Genomic DNA, 18,118 nt, shown 5'->3' with positions numbered 1-18,118 from the left:
GGCTCCATCCTCTTGATTGTGTTTGAACAAGCCCTATCCTGTCTGAGCTCTGCTCTAAGACAAGGAGTTAAAGTCACTGTAGGTACTGAATGTACTGTTCATTCTTCTGCCACAGTAAGTTGAACAAGCTGCTGGGACTTTGAGGGAAGATGTGGGAGATGTTTATAATCAGTTGAAACTCAGTGTCTGATTCTTTGATGTGCTTTATATACACAGAAATATCCACCCAGTGCAACTACACTACACTTTGAATTCTATGCAGATCCTGGGGCAGAGGTCAAAGTCGAGAAAAGGGTGAGTTTGATTCAGGTTTATTCTGATAAAGTCTACAGTTTACTGTAACCGGGGTTGCCTCTTTTAGAACTCCTCAGTTAAATGAAGAAAATGGTTTTGAGCTACACTGCTGCCCTCCCAAACTAAACATACCTAGCAGCTCCTCAGGAGTGTTAATTGCATGTCCAACTCCGATAGGGTTGGGTCTTAGGTTGGGAGCTGCCAAAAGATGGGACTTCCATCATGAGGGGTTGCTATGACCTATGTACTTTTCCCACAGTCTCTGAGAATTACAGCATGTGCTATAATAGTATGAATGAGCCGGGTGTGGTGGCTCAAGCCTGTAATCCCAGCACTTTGGGAGGCCGAGGCGGGTGGATCACGAGGTCAAGAGATCAAGACCATCTTGGTCAACATGGTGAAACCCCGTCTCTACTAAAAATACAAAAAAATTAGCTGGGCATGGTGGCGCGTGTCTGTAATCCCAGCTACTCAGGAGGCTGAGGCAGGAGAATTGCCTGAACCCAGGAGGCGGAGGTTGCGGTGAGCCGAGATCACGCCATTGCACTCCAGCCTGGGTAACAAGAGCGAAACTCTAAAAAAAAAAATAGTATGAATGGTGATGACTCAGGTTTCTCTGCTTAGGAAGCCTACAAGAAGTCTTTATATATTATGGATAGGGTCCTGCTTAGATTAATTGCCTTGAAAGCAACTCTAATACATACCCAGAGAGAGACCATTTTCATGAATTCGGTCTTTGCTACAAAATACTGAAGCTATGGAGATTAAGTCAGTGGAGGGTTAAAAAAGGACAAAGAAGTATATGAAATGTGCCTGGCTATGTGCATTATAGTTTGATACTACTGGTTTTAAAGAAGCTTTCCTAAGAATATTTTACATATAAGATAGATGTTTTGGAGGTCTCTCAAGTTACCTTGATTTTTAAGAGCATTTAATTAGTCTTCAGCCTAGGGCGACATCTTGGTTTTCAGACAGCTCTTGCAGGTCTGTGGCAGGGGAAACTAGGTTGTACATGACTCCTTACAGCTCTCTTGTCTCTTTTAATTTTAGACAACTAGTAACACACTACATTATATTCACATAGAGCAACTTGACAAGGTAAGAGGAATCTTTGATTCTTGGCTGGATTCTTAATGTTTGGTTCACTTTTTGTTCCTAACTATGTATATTTTTTAATGTAGATTTCAGAAAGCCCTTCTGAAATCATGGAATCTCTTACCAAAATGTACAGCATTCCTAAGGATAAGCAGGTATGATGTAGCTTTAAAATATCCACAGGATGTGGTTGTTATCTAAATAGATTAATGATATATACTAGGGTGGGAGATTGCATAGCAGAAAGAATGTCAGCTTTGGAGTCAGACCATGGGCAAATTGTTAGCTTCTCTGAGCCTTAGTTTCCTTGTCTTTTATGAAGTTAACACTTGATAAATTCCTAGGTCCTTATGAGAGTTTAAGGAAAACGTAAACTACCTCACTGAGCATCTACTAAGTGATGGTAGCTTTCTCAACACTTGGATACCAAAGGAAAAAATGTTTAATTTTGCTGTTTTTTGAGTTAGCCCTCAGAAAGAATATTCACCTTTTTCATTTATGTTTTTAAAATATGGGTTTTATCTCTCTACAGATGCTGTTATTTACACACATACGGCTGGCCCATGGCTTTTCTAATCACAGGAAGCGATTACAGGCTGTTCAGGCCAGACTGCATGCAATATCTATATTAGGTAAGAGAAGAATACTATAATTAACAGGCCCTATTAGACAGTTTGGGCCTGATTTCCTTTGAACTCTATCTGTCTTTGTTGCTATGTGGCCTATTATAGTTACCTGGGTAGCAACTTAAATACTGCCACCGCTCCCAGTGTTCACTGTATGTATTCATTATTCTTGAGTTCCTTAATGTTGGACCAGAAGGAGGGTATGATGATGTTCATTTACATGTCAGTTGGGTTTATTCTTGGTATTGGTCTCTTTTTTGTTGTTAATGAGTATTCTTGTAGCTATCTCTTACTGTCTCCCTACTCTTCCTCTTACCATTGTGTCTTCCTCCTCTCTCATCCTTTCTGGGGTGTCATTTTGAAGTAAGTCAGAAAATACTGAGTAGTCAATACTGTGCATTTAACTTTTTTTACTGTGCACAGTAGATTGGAAAACATACGATTTTGGAATCAGTCCTGTACTCTGGCCCTGATTCTGTAGATTATTAGCCACATTTATCCTCTCAGCTTCAGCTTCTTTGTTTAATATTGAGATACCTCACTGTAGAGGCTGATGTAAGGATTAAATGAAAACCTGGAAAGCAGTCTAGCACACAACAAGTACATAGAAGGTATAAAATGGTAACCATTGCTATTATTGTCAATGATTGTTATGTTATGACTTGTCTTCTCTTTTAAACTATGAGTCCTTGGCATGAAAATCTGGCTCTTTTATGTGTACTCATACCTAGCATGATTTCTGGCATGTTGGTGGGTGCTCAGGAAATACTTGTTGAAAACTAAATGAATATGCCCAGATCCCTTTAGTTTATGCTTCAGGGGACTGTCTGGTATGACCTCCATGTGGAATTCATTGAATGTGGATTACACACATTTTCAAGTTTTGCTACAGTGTCACACAAATTTCTGACTTACTCTACAATAGTCCATAAATTCTGTTCTTTACAACTTGTGAAAGTGTTTACAGTAAAAGCAGAAGCATAGGAAGAGGCTAAAATGGAAATCTATATCCAAGGCAAAGTGGAGTTATATTAAGTAATAATGTTATGAAAAATTAACTCAGAACTTTTCCTATTTCCATCCCACAAAATTCTTTCTCAAGACTGATAATACCTTTAGTAGGGGAATCTGTCAATTCAGTGGCTGTTTAGAGCCTATCACTGTATTTCATCCAGTCCTTCAGAATTTAATTTGGTGATAATTCTGCCCTCCATTGCTGGTTGGGAATGGAATTCTTCCCCAGAACCTATAGATACCAAAAAGTTTGTCATTGGGCAGTGGCTTGACCACTGCCTTCTTGCCTAAAGTGTTTGTTTCTCCTTTTGCAGTGTATTCCAATGCCTTGCAGGAATCAGCAAACAGTATCTTGTATAATGGCTTGATAGAGGAGTTGGTAGATGTCCTTCAGATAACGGATAAGCAGCTTATGGTAAGTATTTACAGGTTGAGTAACTCTTATCTGAAATGCTTGGGGCCAGAAGCCTTTTGGATTTGAGTTTTTATTATTATTACTATTTTGGAATATTTGCATATACGTAATGAGGTATCTTGGGCATGGGACCCAAGTTTAAGCAAATTCATTGATGTTTCATATACACATTATATACATAGTCTGAAGGCAATTATATACAATATTTCAAATAATATTGTGCATTTTAACTGTGACCTGTCACATGAGGTAAGGTGTGGAATTTTCCACTCTGGCATGCAGGTATTCCCAGAGTTCTGTGACTTCTGTGACCCAAGCTCTGAGGTAATGGGGACATCAGTTACTTTGCAGGATTAAATAACATATTTATTTAATACCTTTTTAATTAAAAGTAACTAAATTATTTATTTAGTACATGTATTCCCAAAAGTTTTGGATTTGGATTTCAGATTTTTGAATTAGGGATCCTGCATTAATGTTCTCTATATATCAGGCTTATATTTGCCTTTTGGTTTTTCCTAGAGGATTAGAAAGAATTCCCCAGAGGAGACTTAAACCTGACTAGTTTACTTCTTCCTCTTTGGGTATTAAACTGCAAAACTAACAAATACTGGATTTTCATTGTTGTTCTCAACAGACTCCATCTCCTCAAGCAGTTACCGGTAGAATGACTTACATTTTAAAGTTTGGGATATTAGAGACTAGAAGTTGGTTTAGTCATCTTATTATATTTGACACATTATGTGTTTACCTTTTAATCTATTAGGAGATTAAAGCAGCCTCTTTACGAACATTAACATCAATTGTCCACTTGGAGAGAACTCCCAAACTCAGCAGTATTATTGACTGTACTGGAACTGCCTCCTACCACGGATTTTTGCCAGTGCTTGTAAGGAACTGTATCCAGGCCATGATTGGTAAGTTTTGATGGTGATTATCTTAGGCAAGAAGAAACCCTTGCCCTCTGCCTTTGTCTTTTTAACATCCTGCCTGCTTAACACCAATTTTGAGCTTGTTTTTGTTCTCCCTCTCCCTATGTCCCTTGTAGATCCTTCCATGGATCCATACCCTCACCAATTTGCCACTGCTCTCTTCTCTTTTTTATACCATCTGGCGAGCTATGATGCTGGTGGTGAAGCCTTGGTCTCCTGTGGAATGATGGAAGCCTTACTGAAGGTGCTGTACTTTTTTTTTTTTTTAACTACATGGGGAAATCAACTAAGGGTATAGAGATGCAAGTTTGGGATGTTTATCAGTGATGGCTAATAATATAGAAAGCTTATCCAGAAAAAGTTATACTTAACAAGAAGGCCGATTTGACTTTCTACTTATCTCATTAACAACGTTTAAGAGCAGCTACTTCCATTATTGAGACTTTATCATAGTACAGAATGGTCAGGAGGTCATGGGTTCTGGTTAAGACATTGCCACATGTTATCATCCCTTTACACAACCCCAGGGAAAATACATGTCAAGGTACTATGTGCAGAGCACTGAGTACAAGCTTTTTTCTACCTAAATATCTTATTTAATACTACAAAGTAATTGGTAACCACATTACCTCAGAGGTTGAGTCACAGAAGTCATAGAACTGTCATTTGGCAGGCACCAAAAATCAAACACATGTTTTCCCTTATACTGTGCTGCCTTACTGAGACACCAGACTGCATGTGTACAAAATAATGCAATTTTTCAACTTTGTGTCTTTTATAGTTCATTGTTTTTGCCTCTTTTTTCCGCGATAGGTCATAAAGTTTCTTGGCGATGAACAGGACCAGATAACATTTGTCACCAGAGCCGTCAGAGTGGTTGACCTCATTACCAACCTGGATATGGCAGCTTTTCAATCCCACAGTGGACTTTCTATCTTCATTTATAGACTTGAGGTATTATTATACAAGTAATGCTTTGCATAGAATTTAATACTCAGAGCCGAACCTAGGAATTGTCGTAATAACCCTAAAGAGCTATTTTTACCTCTCTTCTGTTTCTAGAAATCGACTCTGTATCTGCTTGCAGAATTTTTCCATTATAATAGTTTTTAATCCCTGATATATATATATAGAGAGAGAGTTGATTTTCTTATAACCTTTCTCTTGACTAGCATGAAGTAGATTTGTGCCGAAAAGAATGTCCATTTGTGATCAAGCCAAAGATCCAGAGACCCAGTACTACACAAGAAGGAGAGGAAATGGAAACTGATATGGATGGTAATTAACAGTTATTAAGTCAGTATTTTGTGCTTGAGATTTTTGTCATCCCACCCCAGTTTTCATTCTTCCTCGTAAATTCAAAAGTACACAGTTCACTTGAGTATATATTTTCAGCAACAAAAACGCTTTTTCTATGTAAGTGATTTGTAAGCTTGTTTTTCAAAGATAATCAGGAAAGAAAGGTACAAGTTGTTTGAAGTAGAGATGGGAAGTAAAGCAGATGCTAGAGCTATGGTATTAATCTGGTTTATTTCATCACATAATTTTCTTACGTATTTGTTATTGTCTTATTTCTACTAAAATGCAAGGTCCGTGGGATCAGGATATTGTCTTTTTCACTGCTGCAGTGCCTGATAACATCCTGGGTGTTGGAAATGTGCTTGGTACAGATATAGACTCTACAGTGGGACCTTTCAAAACTTTACCTATTTTGAGAACAGAAAGGAGAGGTGAAAAGGTTGTCGGGTAGGAAACAACGTCCCAATCTTAAAATCTGAAAGGCTGGGTGCCATGGGTCACGCCTGTAATTCCAGCACTTTGAAAGGCTGAGGCTGCCACAACACTCGAGCCCAGGGCTTTGAAGCCAGCCCAGGCAACATGGCCTGTCTCTAAGAAAAATACAAAACAGGCATTTGTGGTGGCGTGCACCTGTGGTCCCAGATACTTGGGAGGTTGAGGTAGAAGGATCACCTGAGCCTGGGAGTTTGAGATTGCAGTGATTTTAAAATGTAAATAGTGGTTTATCACTAATGGAGCTTTAATACATTTTATAAACTGTAAGAAATGATTGTGTATCTTTTACTCAGTTATTCAAGTGTATAAAGTAAAAATGAATGCTCACCTACCTACTATAGCTACTTAGTTTGGTATGGTTCTTTCCAGGCTTTTTAATGCATATTTAAATACATGTTGACATTAAGTATGTAGTTTTTTTTAGAATGGGAAGATGAGATCATAAACATACTATTCATCTTGCATTGTTCATTCAGTGTTTCATAAACATCCTTCCAGATCGGAATATTGAGTATTAATGTTTTTATGCGTTTTGTATTTATTATTAATTATCCTCTTGAAAAGCTGTACTTATCTGTATACTACCAACTAGTAGTATATGAAATTGCACATTTTACTTACCACTCTCCCTGTCTTCCCCAATTTGGTAGGCGAGAAATATTGAAGGACTTCTCTGGGATTGTTAATTTGCATATATATATTAATATATGCAACTAGTGATAAATTTTTTATTTTGGGGTTCAGTATTCCTGATCTTCATTTTGATATTCATTTCACCTTAATGGAAGAAATTTTCTCAAACAAAATTTTTCTTTTTGTGGTACCTTTTATTCTAGTAAGTTTCTTTATCATAATTTGTACTTTAGTTGCAGATGTGACTATGGAAAGCAGTCCAGGCTCATCCATCTCTATGGAGCACAGGCTGGATGTTGAATTAAGGGCATCAGGTTCCAGCAGCAGCACTAACATCTCTTCTGGCCCCAGCCCCGGTCCTGGTCCTGGTCCTGGCCCCGGCCCCGGCCCTGGCCCTGGTCCTGGCCCTGGCCCCGGCCCCGGCCCCGGCCCCGGCCCTGGTCCCGGTCCCGGCCCCGGCCCCGGCCCTGGCCCCCGTCCTGGTGCGTACACACATAGATGTGCAGTCTTTCACAGTGATAGAGTTATTAAACTATTGAAGAAGGCGGCTTCAGGCAGAACTTAAATGGTACATTTGGAGGTTAGCATCCCATGACTATTCATGCTCCTTCACCATTCTGGTGTTCCATTTTCTTATATTAACATGTCTTTCATAGCATTTTATACTTTTCCAACTATTCACACATTGATTATCAAAACAGCCATGTTGGAGGGCAAATAATATTCCAAATGGAAACTGAGTGAGGTAAAGAAAGTTGAATCTTTTTACTTTGTAATTTTTCTTTTTTACTTTAGACTTTTAATTTTAGTATTGGTTTTGTACCATCTTGGTGATTCATTTTTCCAGTTTCAAAGCTTAATTAAGTATTCTTCCCAACTTTCAGAGACCTCACTTCGAATGTCTTCTAATTTTATTAGAGCGTATTTGGTTCTCTTAAGATTTTGATTTATGTGCTTGATCATTGTGGTTTAATGGTGAACTCAGCATAATTCTTTTGTCTTTCTTCATTGCCAGGAGTCCAGTGTATTCCACAACGAGCAGCACTTCTGAAATCCATGTTGAATTTCCTCAAGAAGGCCATCCAAGACCCTGCGTTCTCAGATGGCATACGACATGGTATTTGATTCCAGTTAACTTTTTTTTGAGGACATTTTACTCTCTGAAAGATTGGTTCACCTGTTGTTTTACAAGGCTATTTTTGGTAAAGGCCATGCCATTTCCAATGGCTTTTAGTTGTTTTGTGTCACTTTTCCTATACAATGAGGGTTGCTTAGCTATTTTCATAATGATTTACCCTTTTTTCCCCCCTTTTCCAGCTTTTGACTCTGTGCTCAATTCCATCTTACTACCCCTGCGACTCACAGTGTTTGTGTTCTTTTTTTTTTAACCCTTGTTAGAAAGCCTATTGCATGGACAAAGAACAAATAATGAAATAGGAGGAGACAGCTAGGGGCCATTAGATTAGAATTAACACAGGCTTTGAGGACCACACTGTGATAATACGTAACACATCACTTCATTATCTTCACTCCTCACGCCTTTCCAGATTAATCATATTCTCATTAATGTTTACTTTTCTCTTAGTGATGGATGGTTCTCTGCCTACCTCCCTGAAACACATCATCAGCAATGCAGAATACTATGGCCCATCACTCTTCCTCTTAGGTAAGTGGAGTTGATAGTTGGTTATACCAAATTGGGATAACCTGGCAGAGCTCTCTCTCTGTGTATTTACTTACTTATTTTTGAGACAGAGTCTCACTCTGTTGCCCAGGCTGGAGTGCAGTGGTGCGATCTCGGCTCACTGCATCCTCCGCCTCCCAGGTTCAAGCAAATCTCCTGCCTTAGCCTCCCGAGTAGCTGGGATTACAGGTGCCTGCCACCACGCCTGGCTAATTTTTGTATTTTTAGTAGAGATGGGGTTTTGCCACATTGGCCAGACTGGTCTTGATTTCCTGACCTCAAGGATCCACCCGCCTCAGCCTCCCAAAGTGCTGGGATTACAGGCGTGAGCTGCTGTGCCCAGTCTCTTTGTTTTATATCCTTGCAGGATTTTACTATTCACATTTGTCTACTGTCCAGGTAGGTATCTGTCTTACTGGTGACGAAATAAAGAAAGGTCAGAATTCGGTTTTAAGTAAATACGCGTTTTCTGAATGCCAGATATACCTTCTATAAGTAGTACATTAGTAATAAGTAGCATTATCATACATTTGGCTTATCTATGGTGTACTTGCATTTCAAGTGTGATTTTAAAAAACATGTCTTTATTCAGTGGTTGGTCCCTAACTGTGGTCCGAGAAATCCAGTGGGAATAGTTTCCATTTTCAGAGTCAAATGTCAGATCTGCGAACTGTAGTATAGAGAATTGTTTTGCAGTGTGGAAAATGCTGCTTTGGAGGCTCTGGGTACATAGTAGTCATTTGTGGAAACACCTGCATTTTGACACTGGCATTGTGAGTATTGTTAAATTCTCAGTTTTGTTAATAGGCATTTACTGAGTACCATACTTACTTCAGGCAGTATGCTAAATACGTAGACTTCTAGAATTCTTAAAACTCTAAAGGAATTTAGTAGGAGATGTGGAAATAGGGAATATCTCCTGTAGCAAGCATTGTGTTTTAAAGTTTGGGGTGTGGAGGAGACTAATTTTGGCTACTACAATTTAGATACTTCTTTGCCTCCATGTTAAAGAAATTTAGGGTTTTTGTATATTAACCTTGTAGCCTTTGATCTTGCAAAATTCACTTATTAGTACATATTTGTTTTGTTAGGATATTCTACATAATCTTGTCATCTGCAGATGCAGCTTTTACTTCTTTCTTTGTGGTCGTTGTGCCTTTTCTTGTCTTGATACATTAGCAAAGATTTCTGATGCAGTGCTGGATAGAAATGAGAATGGGCCTCTTTGCTTTGTTCCTGAACATAGAGGGAAAAGCATTTAATATTTTACCATCAAGAATGAGGTTAGCAGAGGTTTTGTGTTGACGGTTTTGTTTATTTTATCAGGTTAAGGAAGTTTTCTTGTGGTATACCACTCCACCACACTATGTAAAAGCTCCCTGCCAAGGTTAGGTTCAGATGGCAAAATTCAGACAATGGTTCTTTGGTATGATTTATTTTTTTAAACGATTTGTTCCACAGGTGGGGAAGTCTCAAGGCCAGGGGCAAGGAGAATGGCTCTCTCTTCTGGGAGAAGGTCCAGAACAGAGAGAGAAAGAAAAGGACAGACATTTTTGAATAACTGGGAAGCTTAAAAGAGGCAGCAGTTGCCATTGACAGTGATATTATTTAAAAGAGAGAGGCAGCAAGAGGACATATATGCTTGGGTGCTGGGGGTGTTGGTGAGGAGCAGGTGAGCCCCATTAGGATGATGCCAGAAGTGAGGGACACAGGCAGGAAATGAGACTTAGAGCACTAAATCAAAGGTCAGTGAAGGTCCAACTTCCTTCCCTATGGTTTTCTTAATTCGTCCCTGACATTTAAATTAGCATAGCAACCTCCCATGTTTCCTGTAGTTCCACTTGTACTTGAGAGAGACCAAATCTGCAAAGCCAACGCAAAATAATTACACTAGCCATTGTTATTTTAGCTCCTTCAATGATAGTGCAGAGCCTTTCACTCCAGGCAGAAGGAGATGGCCCAGGAAAGACACCAGGGATATGTATGTCTGAGAACTTCTTGGAGTATTTTAATAATATAATTGGCTGTTTGGGTTTGTTTTATTTGTTGAACTATTCTGGATACCTTTTCTGTATTACTGGTGTCGCAGCACTTTTCTGTATTATTGATCATGCAACAGGAGGTCCCTTTAAGGCACAAGGACTACCTTGAAATGCCAGTAGGTAGTTTCATGCCAATCTGTTATTGACTCTCATGGTAACGAAATTGCTTTTTCCCTCATTGAGGGCTTCTAAGGCTTGAACTGTTTGCTTAATGTGGTCTACCAGGAGTTAAAACATGTCTGGGTAACCTCTATGAGTTGAGCCTGTGTTACAGAATTGGAAATATCTAAACTTGTGCCCATTACACCAAATATTCTGATGAGGCCCAGAATAGGTAAAAAGTGCTCCCTTTTGTACTAAGACTTAATAAAACAGCTAGATTTTCTAGTTGAATTTGAGGTGCTCTGGGTACTAAATGTCCATAGTACACAGGTCACCTTGTATGGATAGAAGGGAACAAGATAGCTGAATAGAATGTATGACCCTGCCAAGCAGGAGTTGTGACACAGAAGAATCAGTAGCCCAGGATTTTAGAAGGTGGAGTTTCTAGGGGGCAAATTTATATCAGGGTGGACATTCGAGGATAAAATAGTCTCAGCAAGGGGGCATCATTGTATGTACTGTGAGTTGGTGGCAGAGGCTAGGAAAGACATGAAATCCATACGGGAGAAACTAATGAGGAAGCATCCAGTGAGGTCACGATGTCCTACTTAAAATTTCACACTCAAACCCACTAAATAAAATACTCTGACTCCTCCTCTCTCACGTGTCCAACCTCTGCCTCTTTTATGCCACATTTAGCCACCTGTAATTAACTTCCCCAATTCCCCTCTTTTCTTTCTCACCTCCTGCCTTACCCCTCATATTACCTGTTGGGGTCTGTTTGTAGCCGATGCTAACATCATCATGCTTATGATTGACCACTTAACCAGAGAGTGTAGCAAGTAGTCAATATGAAGATTGAAATCTTCCAAGGGAGCAAGATTTAGTTTTATAAGTAGTTGCCTGGGCTAGGGCATTTTTTAATATCGCTGGAGGTTTAGTATGTAGGTGGCATTCTCTGTTACTATTATATAGATAATATCTATCAGGTTGAGTGAGGGAAGCAGGAAATACAGGTAGTGACTGGAATAGTGAAAGAAGAGTGTGAATAGTGAAAGTGGAGTATAGGCAGGCTGTCAGTTGATGGGGCGGTGGAGTTATGATGGGTCATATGAGGGCAGTTACAAGGGCAGTTAACATCTTGAGGGTGTCAGCATCAAGGCTGGGACTGTCAGTTGTGCTGAAATCATCATCTAGGATGCTGTGGTATGCTGAATAAGTAGAAGCCCTGGGATCGCATTTGAGAAATTATGATAAAAGTAACAAGATCAGCATCCCTCTTCTTACAGAGTTTTAGAATAATTTCAGATAGGGAAGCTATGGAGTGATTACACCCAAACAACTGGGATCGCATGGGCAGAAAGGAACCCAAGAAGTTTGGCATTGAGCTGGAGTAGTAGTATCCCAAACCCAGACCATGAGCCAAATGAGATAGAGACAGACCAACCAGAGCCGGAATATTCCACGAAGATATTTTCAGGCCTGTGGTGCACAGACTTTGGCATGCTGAAAGTGCCAGTTTATTATGGAAGTCACAGGCATTGCCATCCCATATCCTATAATAGCCTCCCATTCAATACCTCTGTAATAAGGTGGATCCAGAACTAGCTTCCTGTCGAAGAATGTTGGTACTAGGAACTAACTTAAGATTTTCTTTTCTTCTTTGAAAGAACCATACAGTTGTATTTGTGGGCCCAGGCAGACACCAAGACCTTCATTTCCTATGAAGAGGGATCTCCAGTTAGCAATCCTTTAAAGCCATCTTATGTATTTGGCAGAGACCTTCTGTGTAGTCTTGGGAGGTGAGGGCCCTCAATTTTCTGTGGGTCCTATTCTGTTTCAGTCTAGTTGCCCGTCCACCATGGATTGCACCAAAATCAAATGAGGGAGGTGTTAAGTGTGGGGGATTCTGTTTGGGTATTATAGACTCATAGATGGAAAATGCCTTGTTTTGTAAGTTTGATTGAATAAGCCATTATGTTTCTGTTAGGTCTGCTGTCTGTAAACGGTAAAACAAATGGGCTGGGCACTGACTCACACCTATAATCCCAGCGCTTTGGGATGCTGAGACAGGCCGATTGCTTGAGCCCAGGAGTTAGAGACTAGCCTGGGCAACATGCTGAAATCCTATCTGTACAAAAAAATTAAAAAGTTAGCGGGGGCATGGTGGTGTGCTACTCAAGAAGCTGAGGTGGGAGGATCACTTGAGCCCACGAGGTTGAGGCTCCAGTGAGCTATAATTGAGCCACTGGACTCCAGCCTGGGCAACAGCGTTGAGAAATTGTCTCAAAACAACAGCAACAACAACAACAACAAAAAACGGAAACTCCAAGGTGATACCTTGTTTTAAAAGGCCCATGCCCAGACTGAATGAGCATTAAAGTACGTACCCTGGTCAGAGTCATTGTTACAGGAAGCCCAAAGGGAACTAACGCTCACTGAGGACTATGATAGTGGTGTTGGCAGTAGTTGGCAGGAAGGATAAGCCAAGAATAGGTCTGTATAACAATCAGTTGTGAGGCCATAGCGATTTGTGCCAGCAGACTGGGGCAATGGCCCAATAAAATTGATTTGCCAATGTAAAAAGGAGTGTTCACCTTTGGTGTGGTGAGCTCCCATTGGTTTTGATACTAATGGCAAGACAGGGTACAAAGAATATATTGGGATGCTAGGGTTTGAGTATGGCTAGTGGCATGGGAATGCAGTGGCATCTGGGCCCAAGGACTGTGATGACCTTTAGCCTGCCTTTACTCCTTTCTTTCTCATCATTTTTTTCTTTTTTGTGTGTGTAACCCTTGACTTTCCAAACTCTCTTGGATTCATTTTCAGTTCTATTGAAGTACATCCATGGGTAGTTTTTAAGGTGTTAGACTTTTCTTTCAGAAATTGATGCTGTTTCTTCATTGTATTATAATGCTACATTATTGTAGATAACCATGGTGCCAGACTGGTTCTTACTCTTATCTGAATATAGTTTCTTGCTTCTCGAGATTTTTTATTTCTCTTGATTCCTTTTAACTTATATATTCTCTCCTGGAAATCCTAATTACCATTTTTTCCTTTCTTAGTTGCTTGGTTCCACACAGAGCTGATTGCTTTGTATGTGTGTATATCCTTTTTTTTTTTTTTTTTTTTTTTGAGACGGAGTTTCGCTCTTGTTACCCAGGCTGGAGTGCAATGGCACGATCTCGGCTCACCGCAACCTCCGCCTCCTGGGTTCAGGCAATTCTCCTGCCTCAGCCTCCTGAGTAGCTGGGATTACAGGCACGCGCCAGCCACCATGCCCAGCTAATTTTTTGTATTTTTAGTAGAGACAGGGTTTCACCTTGTTGACCAGGATGGTCTCAATCTCCTGACCTCGTGATCCACCCGCCTCAGCCTCCCAAAGTGCTGGGATTACAGGCTTGAGCCACCGCGCCTGGCTGTATATCCTTTAATTCTAATTCTTGGTTATCATTTTGTATAGGGTTCCCAGTGCAGAGTGGCATTGCGACCTCTTAATAAAATAACAGGTTTGATGTCTTAGTAATTGCTAATAGAATACTAATTTTAGTTCTTAAATACTCAAATTTTAGTAACTCTATAGAATTCATACATTTGTACATTGTCAGTGGAGGAGATTGTTGCATAGTAATAGAAACCCAAAAAAGGACTTAAAGTTCAGAAGTTTATAGCCCATGAGGAATTCCAAAGGCCATTGGAAACTGTTGGGCCCCACTAGTTGCTATATATCTGCCAGTCCACTAGCATTTGGGATAAATGAGTGACCCTGTGTTCATCATCTTGAATAGAAAATCCTCTGGTTTCTTTTAGATCCTAAGCATCACCATAAACAAGTTTGTTCTATATACGTGGTTTATGGGTGTTGTATATATATTCCTCTTTCAGGTTTTTAAATCAAAGTTATTGTAGTCTTATGAGTTGGGAATCCTTGTATTCATTGTTCCTAGAAGGTTTAATAAAACTGTTGACTTGGTGCTTCTCTGTTACTTGGATTTTTTTTTTTTTTTACTTAAAAAAATTCTAGCCAGGTGTGGTGGCTCAAGCCTATAATCCCAGCACTTTGGGAGGCCGAGGCAGGTGGATCACGAGGTCAAGAGATCGAGACCATCCTGGTAAACATGGTGAAACCCCGTCTTTACTAAAAAATACAAAAAATTAGCTGGGCATGGTGGCACGTGCCTGTAATCCCAGCTACTCAGGAGGCTGAGGCAGGAGAATTGCCGGAACCCAAGAGGCGGAGGTTGTGGTGAGCCGAGATCACGCCATTGCACTCCAGCCTCGGTAACAAGAGCGAAACTCCGTCTCAAAAAAAAAAAAAAAAATCTTGACTGGGAATGGTGGCTCGTGCCTGTAATCCCAGTACTTTTGGGTGACCGAGGTGGGCAGATCACCTGAGGTTAGGAGTTTGAGACCAACTTGGCCAACCTGGTGAAACCCCCATCTCTATTAAAAATACAAAAATTAGCCAGGCATGGTGTGCCCTTGTAATCCCAGCTACTCAGGAGGCTGAGGCAGGAGAATCACTTGAACCCAGGAGGCGGAGGCTGCAGTGAGCCAAGATTGCGCCACTGACTCCAGCCTGGGTGACAGAGCCAAGACTCCATATCCAAGAAAAAAATTCTTATTAGGGTTATTGGTCTAGTCTGCTTTGCTGTCGCTTCCTGAGAGTTTATTTTTATGACGTTTTCTTATGAAACTATACATTTCACTTGTTGACGTACACTTTATAGAATAATTTTATTTTTCTGTATCTAGTTAAATCTTTCTCATTCCTGGTATATATTACTGTTCTTTTTTCTAATTTATATTATTGCTTTATCTTCCATAGGTTTATAAGCTTTTCCAGTGTGTTCATGGAGCTAGATGTTGGCTTTGTTTGTGCTTTTTGCTTTCGGTTTCACTGAATTCTTTTTTCTATTAATTCTTCATAGCTCATTGGTTACTTTTTAATAAATACATTAATGCTGTAGTACTTCCTCTTGAGTAGTTTTTCCCTTGTTCCAGAAGCTTTAGTAGTTATTGCTGCACATTTTTAAATATTACAATGTCAAAAACTGGTCAGATGATTACTCAAGGACTCTTACATTGCTGATGGTAGTTTAAAATTGTTGAATAACCTTTGTAGAAGGCAGTATATTTTAATCATTTAAGCTTGCATTTGCTTTAACCCAGCAAACCCACATCATAGATTTTTTTTTCTTCCTGTTAAAAGCAGATAAAAAAGGATATATGTTTAGGTTTATCAATTTTCACAATTGAGGACTGGTTTATATACATGTGATACACGTATTTAATGGAATAGTAGGCAGCCATTCAAAATGAATGGGTTGTTGGATCAGGAGAGGACGTTATATGGTATGACAATTGTGGGCGAAAAGCAGAATATATAAAACAATATAACCTCATTTATGTAAAATTGTGTCCATAAAAATCTTGAAAGGTAGTCACTAGATTCTTTATAGTGATGAATCTCTGGTGGAGCAGTATTAGGATCTTTAATGTCATGGTAAGCACAAGGGTTTAAATTGCTATGCATTGAGTATGTATTTTTTTTTTTTTAAGTTTTTGTTGTTTTGGTTTCAATTCCTGTGAGGAATCTCTCAGTTTTCCATATTTTCTCATCTTTTTTTTTTTAGCTACTGAAGTGGTGACTGTGTTTGTATTTCAAGAACCATCACTGCTGTCCTCACTCCAGGATAATGGATTGACAGATGTCATGCTGCATGCACTGCTTATCAAAGATGTAAGTCTTTACTGCTACTCTTTAAAGAATGTCTTACGGCATAAAAATCCTCTCTCTTTTCTTTGTAGTGTTGAATCTAATTGGGACGTGGTTGTCATAATTCCTTCTATCTCAGCTTGATATCCATGACTGTATTTTCCTAATATTGACACTCTTTGATGCATTCAAGCTCACTTTGCCTTCTCTCTAGGTTCCTGCTACCCGTGAAGTCCTTGGCTCCCTCCCAAATGTATTCAGCGCACTCTGCTTGAATGCCCGAGGTCTTCAGTCTTTTGTTCAGTGTCAGCCTTTTGAACGCCTCTTCAAAGTTCTTCTGTCTCCAGATTACCTCCCGGCCATGCGGAGGAGGAGGAGTTCTGATCCCCTTGGTGCGTTGTTACGATTTACTTTAAAATAGAAAATTGATTCAATTTGCAAGGAAACTCTTCATTGATCTCTTTTCATCATTTCACTGGTTAGGTGTGCTAAGTTTAATGGGAATTATCACCATACATTCTATTATAGGTTGGAAGGAATACGTCATCTTTAGCTTCTCTGCTCGTATTTCCATGTTTCTCAACAGTTCACCATTGTACTGTCATGGTACTGGTAGAAAACAGGTATTAAGAAGCAATGGTATATTTCTGGGTTGACCATCTGGTCTGCAGCAGTAAGAAATATAAAGTTCTGAGGTGTTCATCTGGTAATCTGATATTCTGATGTCGAGCTCTCTAAGATAACAACACATGAATAGATTTTTTTACTCAGTATACTTGAGACTAGATCATTGAGAGATTATTAGCGAGAAGGTAGGGCTCCAGAAAGATTACAGCTGTCAAAAATGTGCTTTGTACTTTCAGCCACCACTGTAGCATTTAGACACTATCATTCTTAAGTGTCTTAAGAATGATAAGTGGAGCAGCCAAGAGGGTTAATTGTTAGACCTCGACAGCAGAGATTGCCAGAGTAGGGTGCAGCACACATAGTTGCTTTAGAATATGTTTACTAAACTGATTCCTTCCTTTTCCCCCGTGATTTGGGGGTTAGGGGCTGGGTGTAATTCATTCAAGAAGTTGTGGCATTAGAAAATCACAACCAAAAAAAAATAGAAAAAAGAAAATCACAACAGCCTGGTCTGGCGCAGTGGCACACACCTCGCCTGTTGGGAGGCTGAAGTGGGCAGATCACTGGAGCTCAGAAGTTTGAGACCAGCCTGGGCAATGGGGCAAAACTGTTTCTCTACAAAAAGTACAAAAATTTCTCCAGGCATGGTAGTGCACACCTGTAGTTCCAGCTACTTGGAGGGCTGAGGTGGGAGGAATGCTTGTTCCCAGGAGGTCGAGGATGCCGTGAGCCAAGATCGTGACGCTGCACTCCAGCCTCAGTGACATAAAGTCTTAAAAGAAAAGAAAATCATAACCAGGCTCAGTTTCTCCTTTCTACCTTTTGTTGGTACAGAAAAGGGCACAACCTCTATTTTTTTCAGTCTTTCTAACAGTTCATTTTTTTTTTTTACCTTAAGGGGATACTGCATCCAACCTGGGGAGTGCTGTCGATGAGCTCATGAGACATCAGCCCACCCTTAAAACAGATGCAACGACTGCCATCATCAAGGTAGAAAGTGATAAGGATGTGACCATGAGCATGAGAGAGCAGAGAAGGGGAACTTTTTAGAAAATATTTGGTCTACTGAAGATCATTAGGATCCTCGGACTCTGGCAATAATTGAATTACGTCTGTGTCATTGTTTCCATGTTCTTAG

The 18,118-nt window shown here is 39.9% G+C and overlaps 1 protein-coding gene across 21 annotated transcripts in view; it reads left to right on the top strand.

Moving 5' to 3' along the window:
* HUWE1 (HECT, UBA and WWE domain containing E3 ubiquitin protein ligase 1) overlaps window positions 1–18,118 on the top strand; it is a 157,023-nt gene that overhangs the window by 58,129 nt on the left and 80,776 nt on the right. For 13 of the 21 annotated variants that reach the window (XM_074392196.1, XM_074392190.1, XM_074392194.1 and 10 more), the window contains 14 exons: window positions 217–294; window positions 1,345–1,392; window positions 1,476–1,544; window positions 1,922–2,021; window positions 3,344–3,444; window positions 4,211–4,361; window positions 4,493–4,620; window positions 5,190–5,330; window positions 5,549–5,654; window positions 7,819–7,920; window positions 8,389–8,469; window positions 16,271–16,377; window positions 16,568–16,745; window positions 17,879–17,970. In XM_074392196.1, the coding sequence (XP_074248297.1) occupies window positions 217–294; window positions 1,345–1,392; window positions 1,476–1,544; window positions 1,922–2,021; window positions 3,344–3,444; window positions 4,211–4,361; window positions 4,493–4,620; window positions 5,190–5,330; window positions 5,549–5,654; window positions 7,819–7,920; window positions 8,389–8,469; window positions 16,271–16,377; window positions 16,568–16,745; window positions 17,879–17,970 (1,482 nt within the window). Of the gene's footprint in view, window positions 1–216; window positions 295–1,344; window positions 1,393–1,475; window positions 1,545–1,921; window positions 2,022–3,322; window positions 3,445–4,210; window positions 4,362–4,492; window positions 4,621–5,189; window positions 5,331–5,548; window positions 5,655–7,036; window positions 7,286–7,818; window positions 7,921–8,388; window positions 8,470–16,270; window positions 16,378–16,567; window positions 16,746–17,878; window positions 17,971–18,118 lie in introns of all 21 variants that reach the window. The other 8 variants (XM_074392183.1, XM_074392189.1, XM_074392182.1 and 5 more) reach the window with 2 other exon arrangements.

This window comes from Saimiri boliviensis, chromosome X, assembly GCF_048565385.1.
Source record: "Saimiri boliviensis isolate mSaiBol1 chromosome X, mSaiBol1.pri, whole genome shotgun sequence".
Lineage (NCBI taxonomy): Eukaryota > Metazoa > Chordata > Mammalia > Primates > Cebidae > Saimiri > Saimiri boliviensis.
Note: the sequence above shows the minus strand (reverse complement) of the source record. Positions and strands in the feature narration are given on the sequence as shown.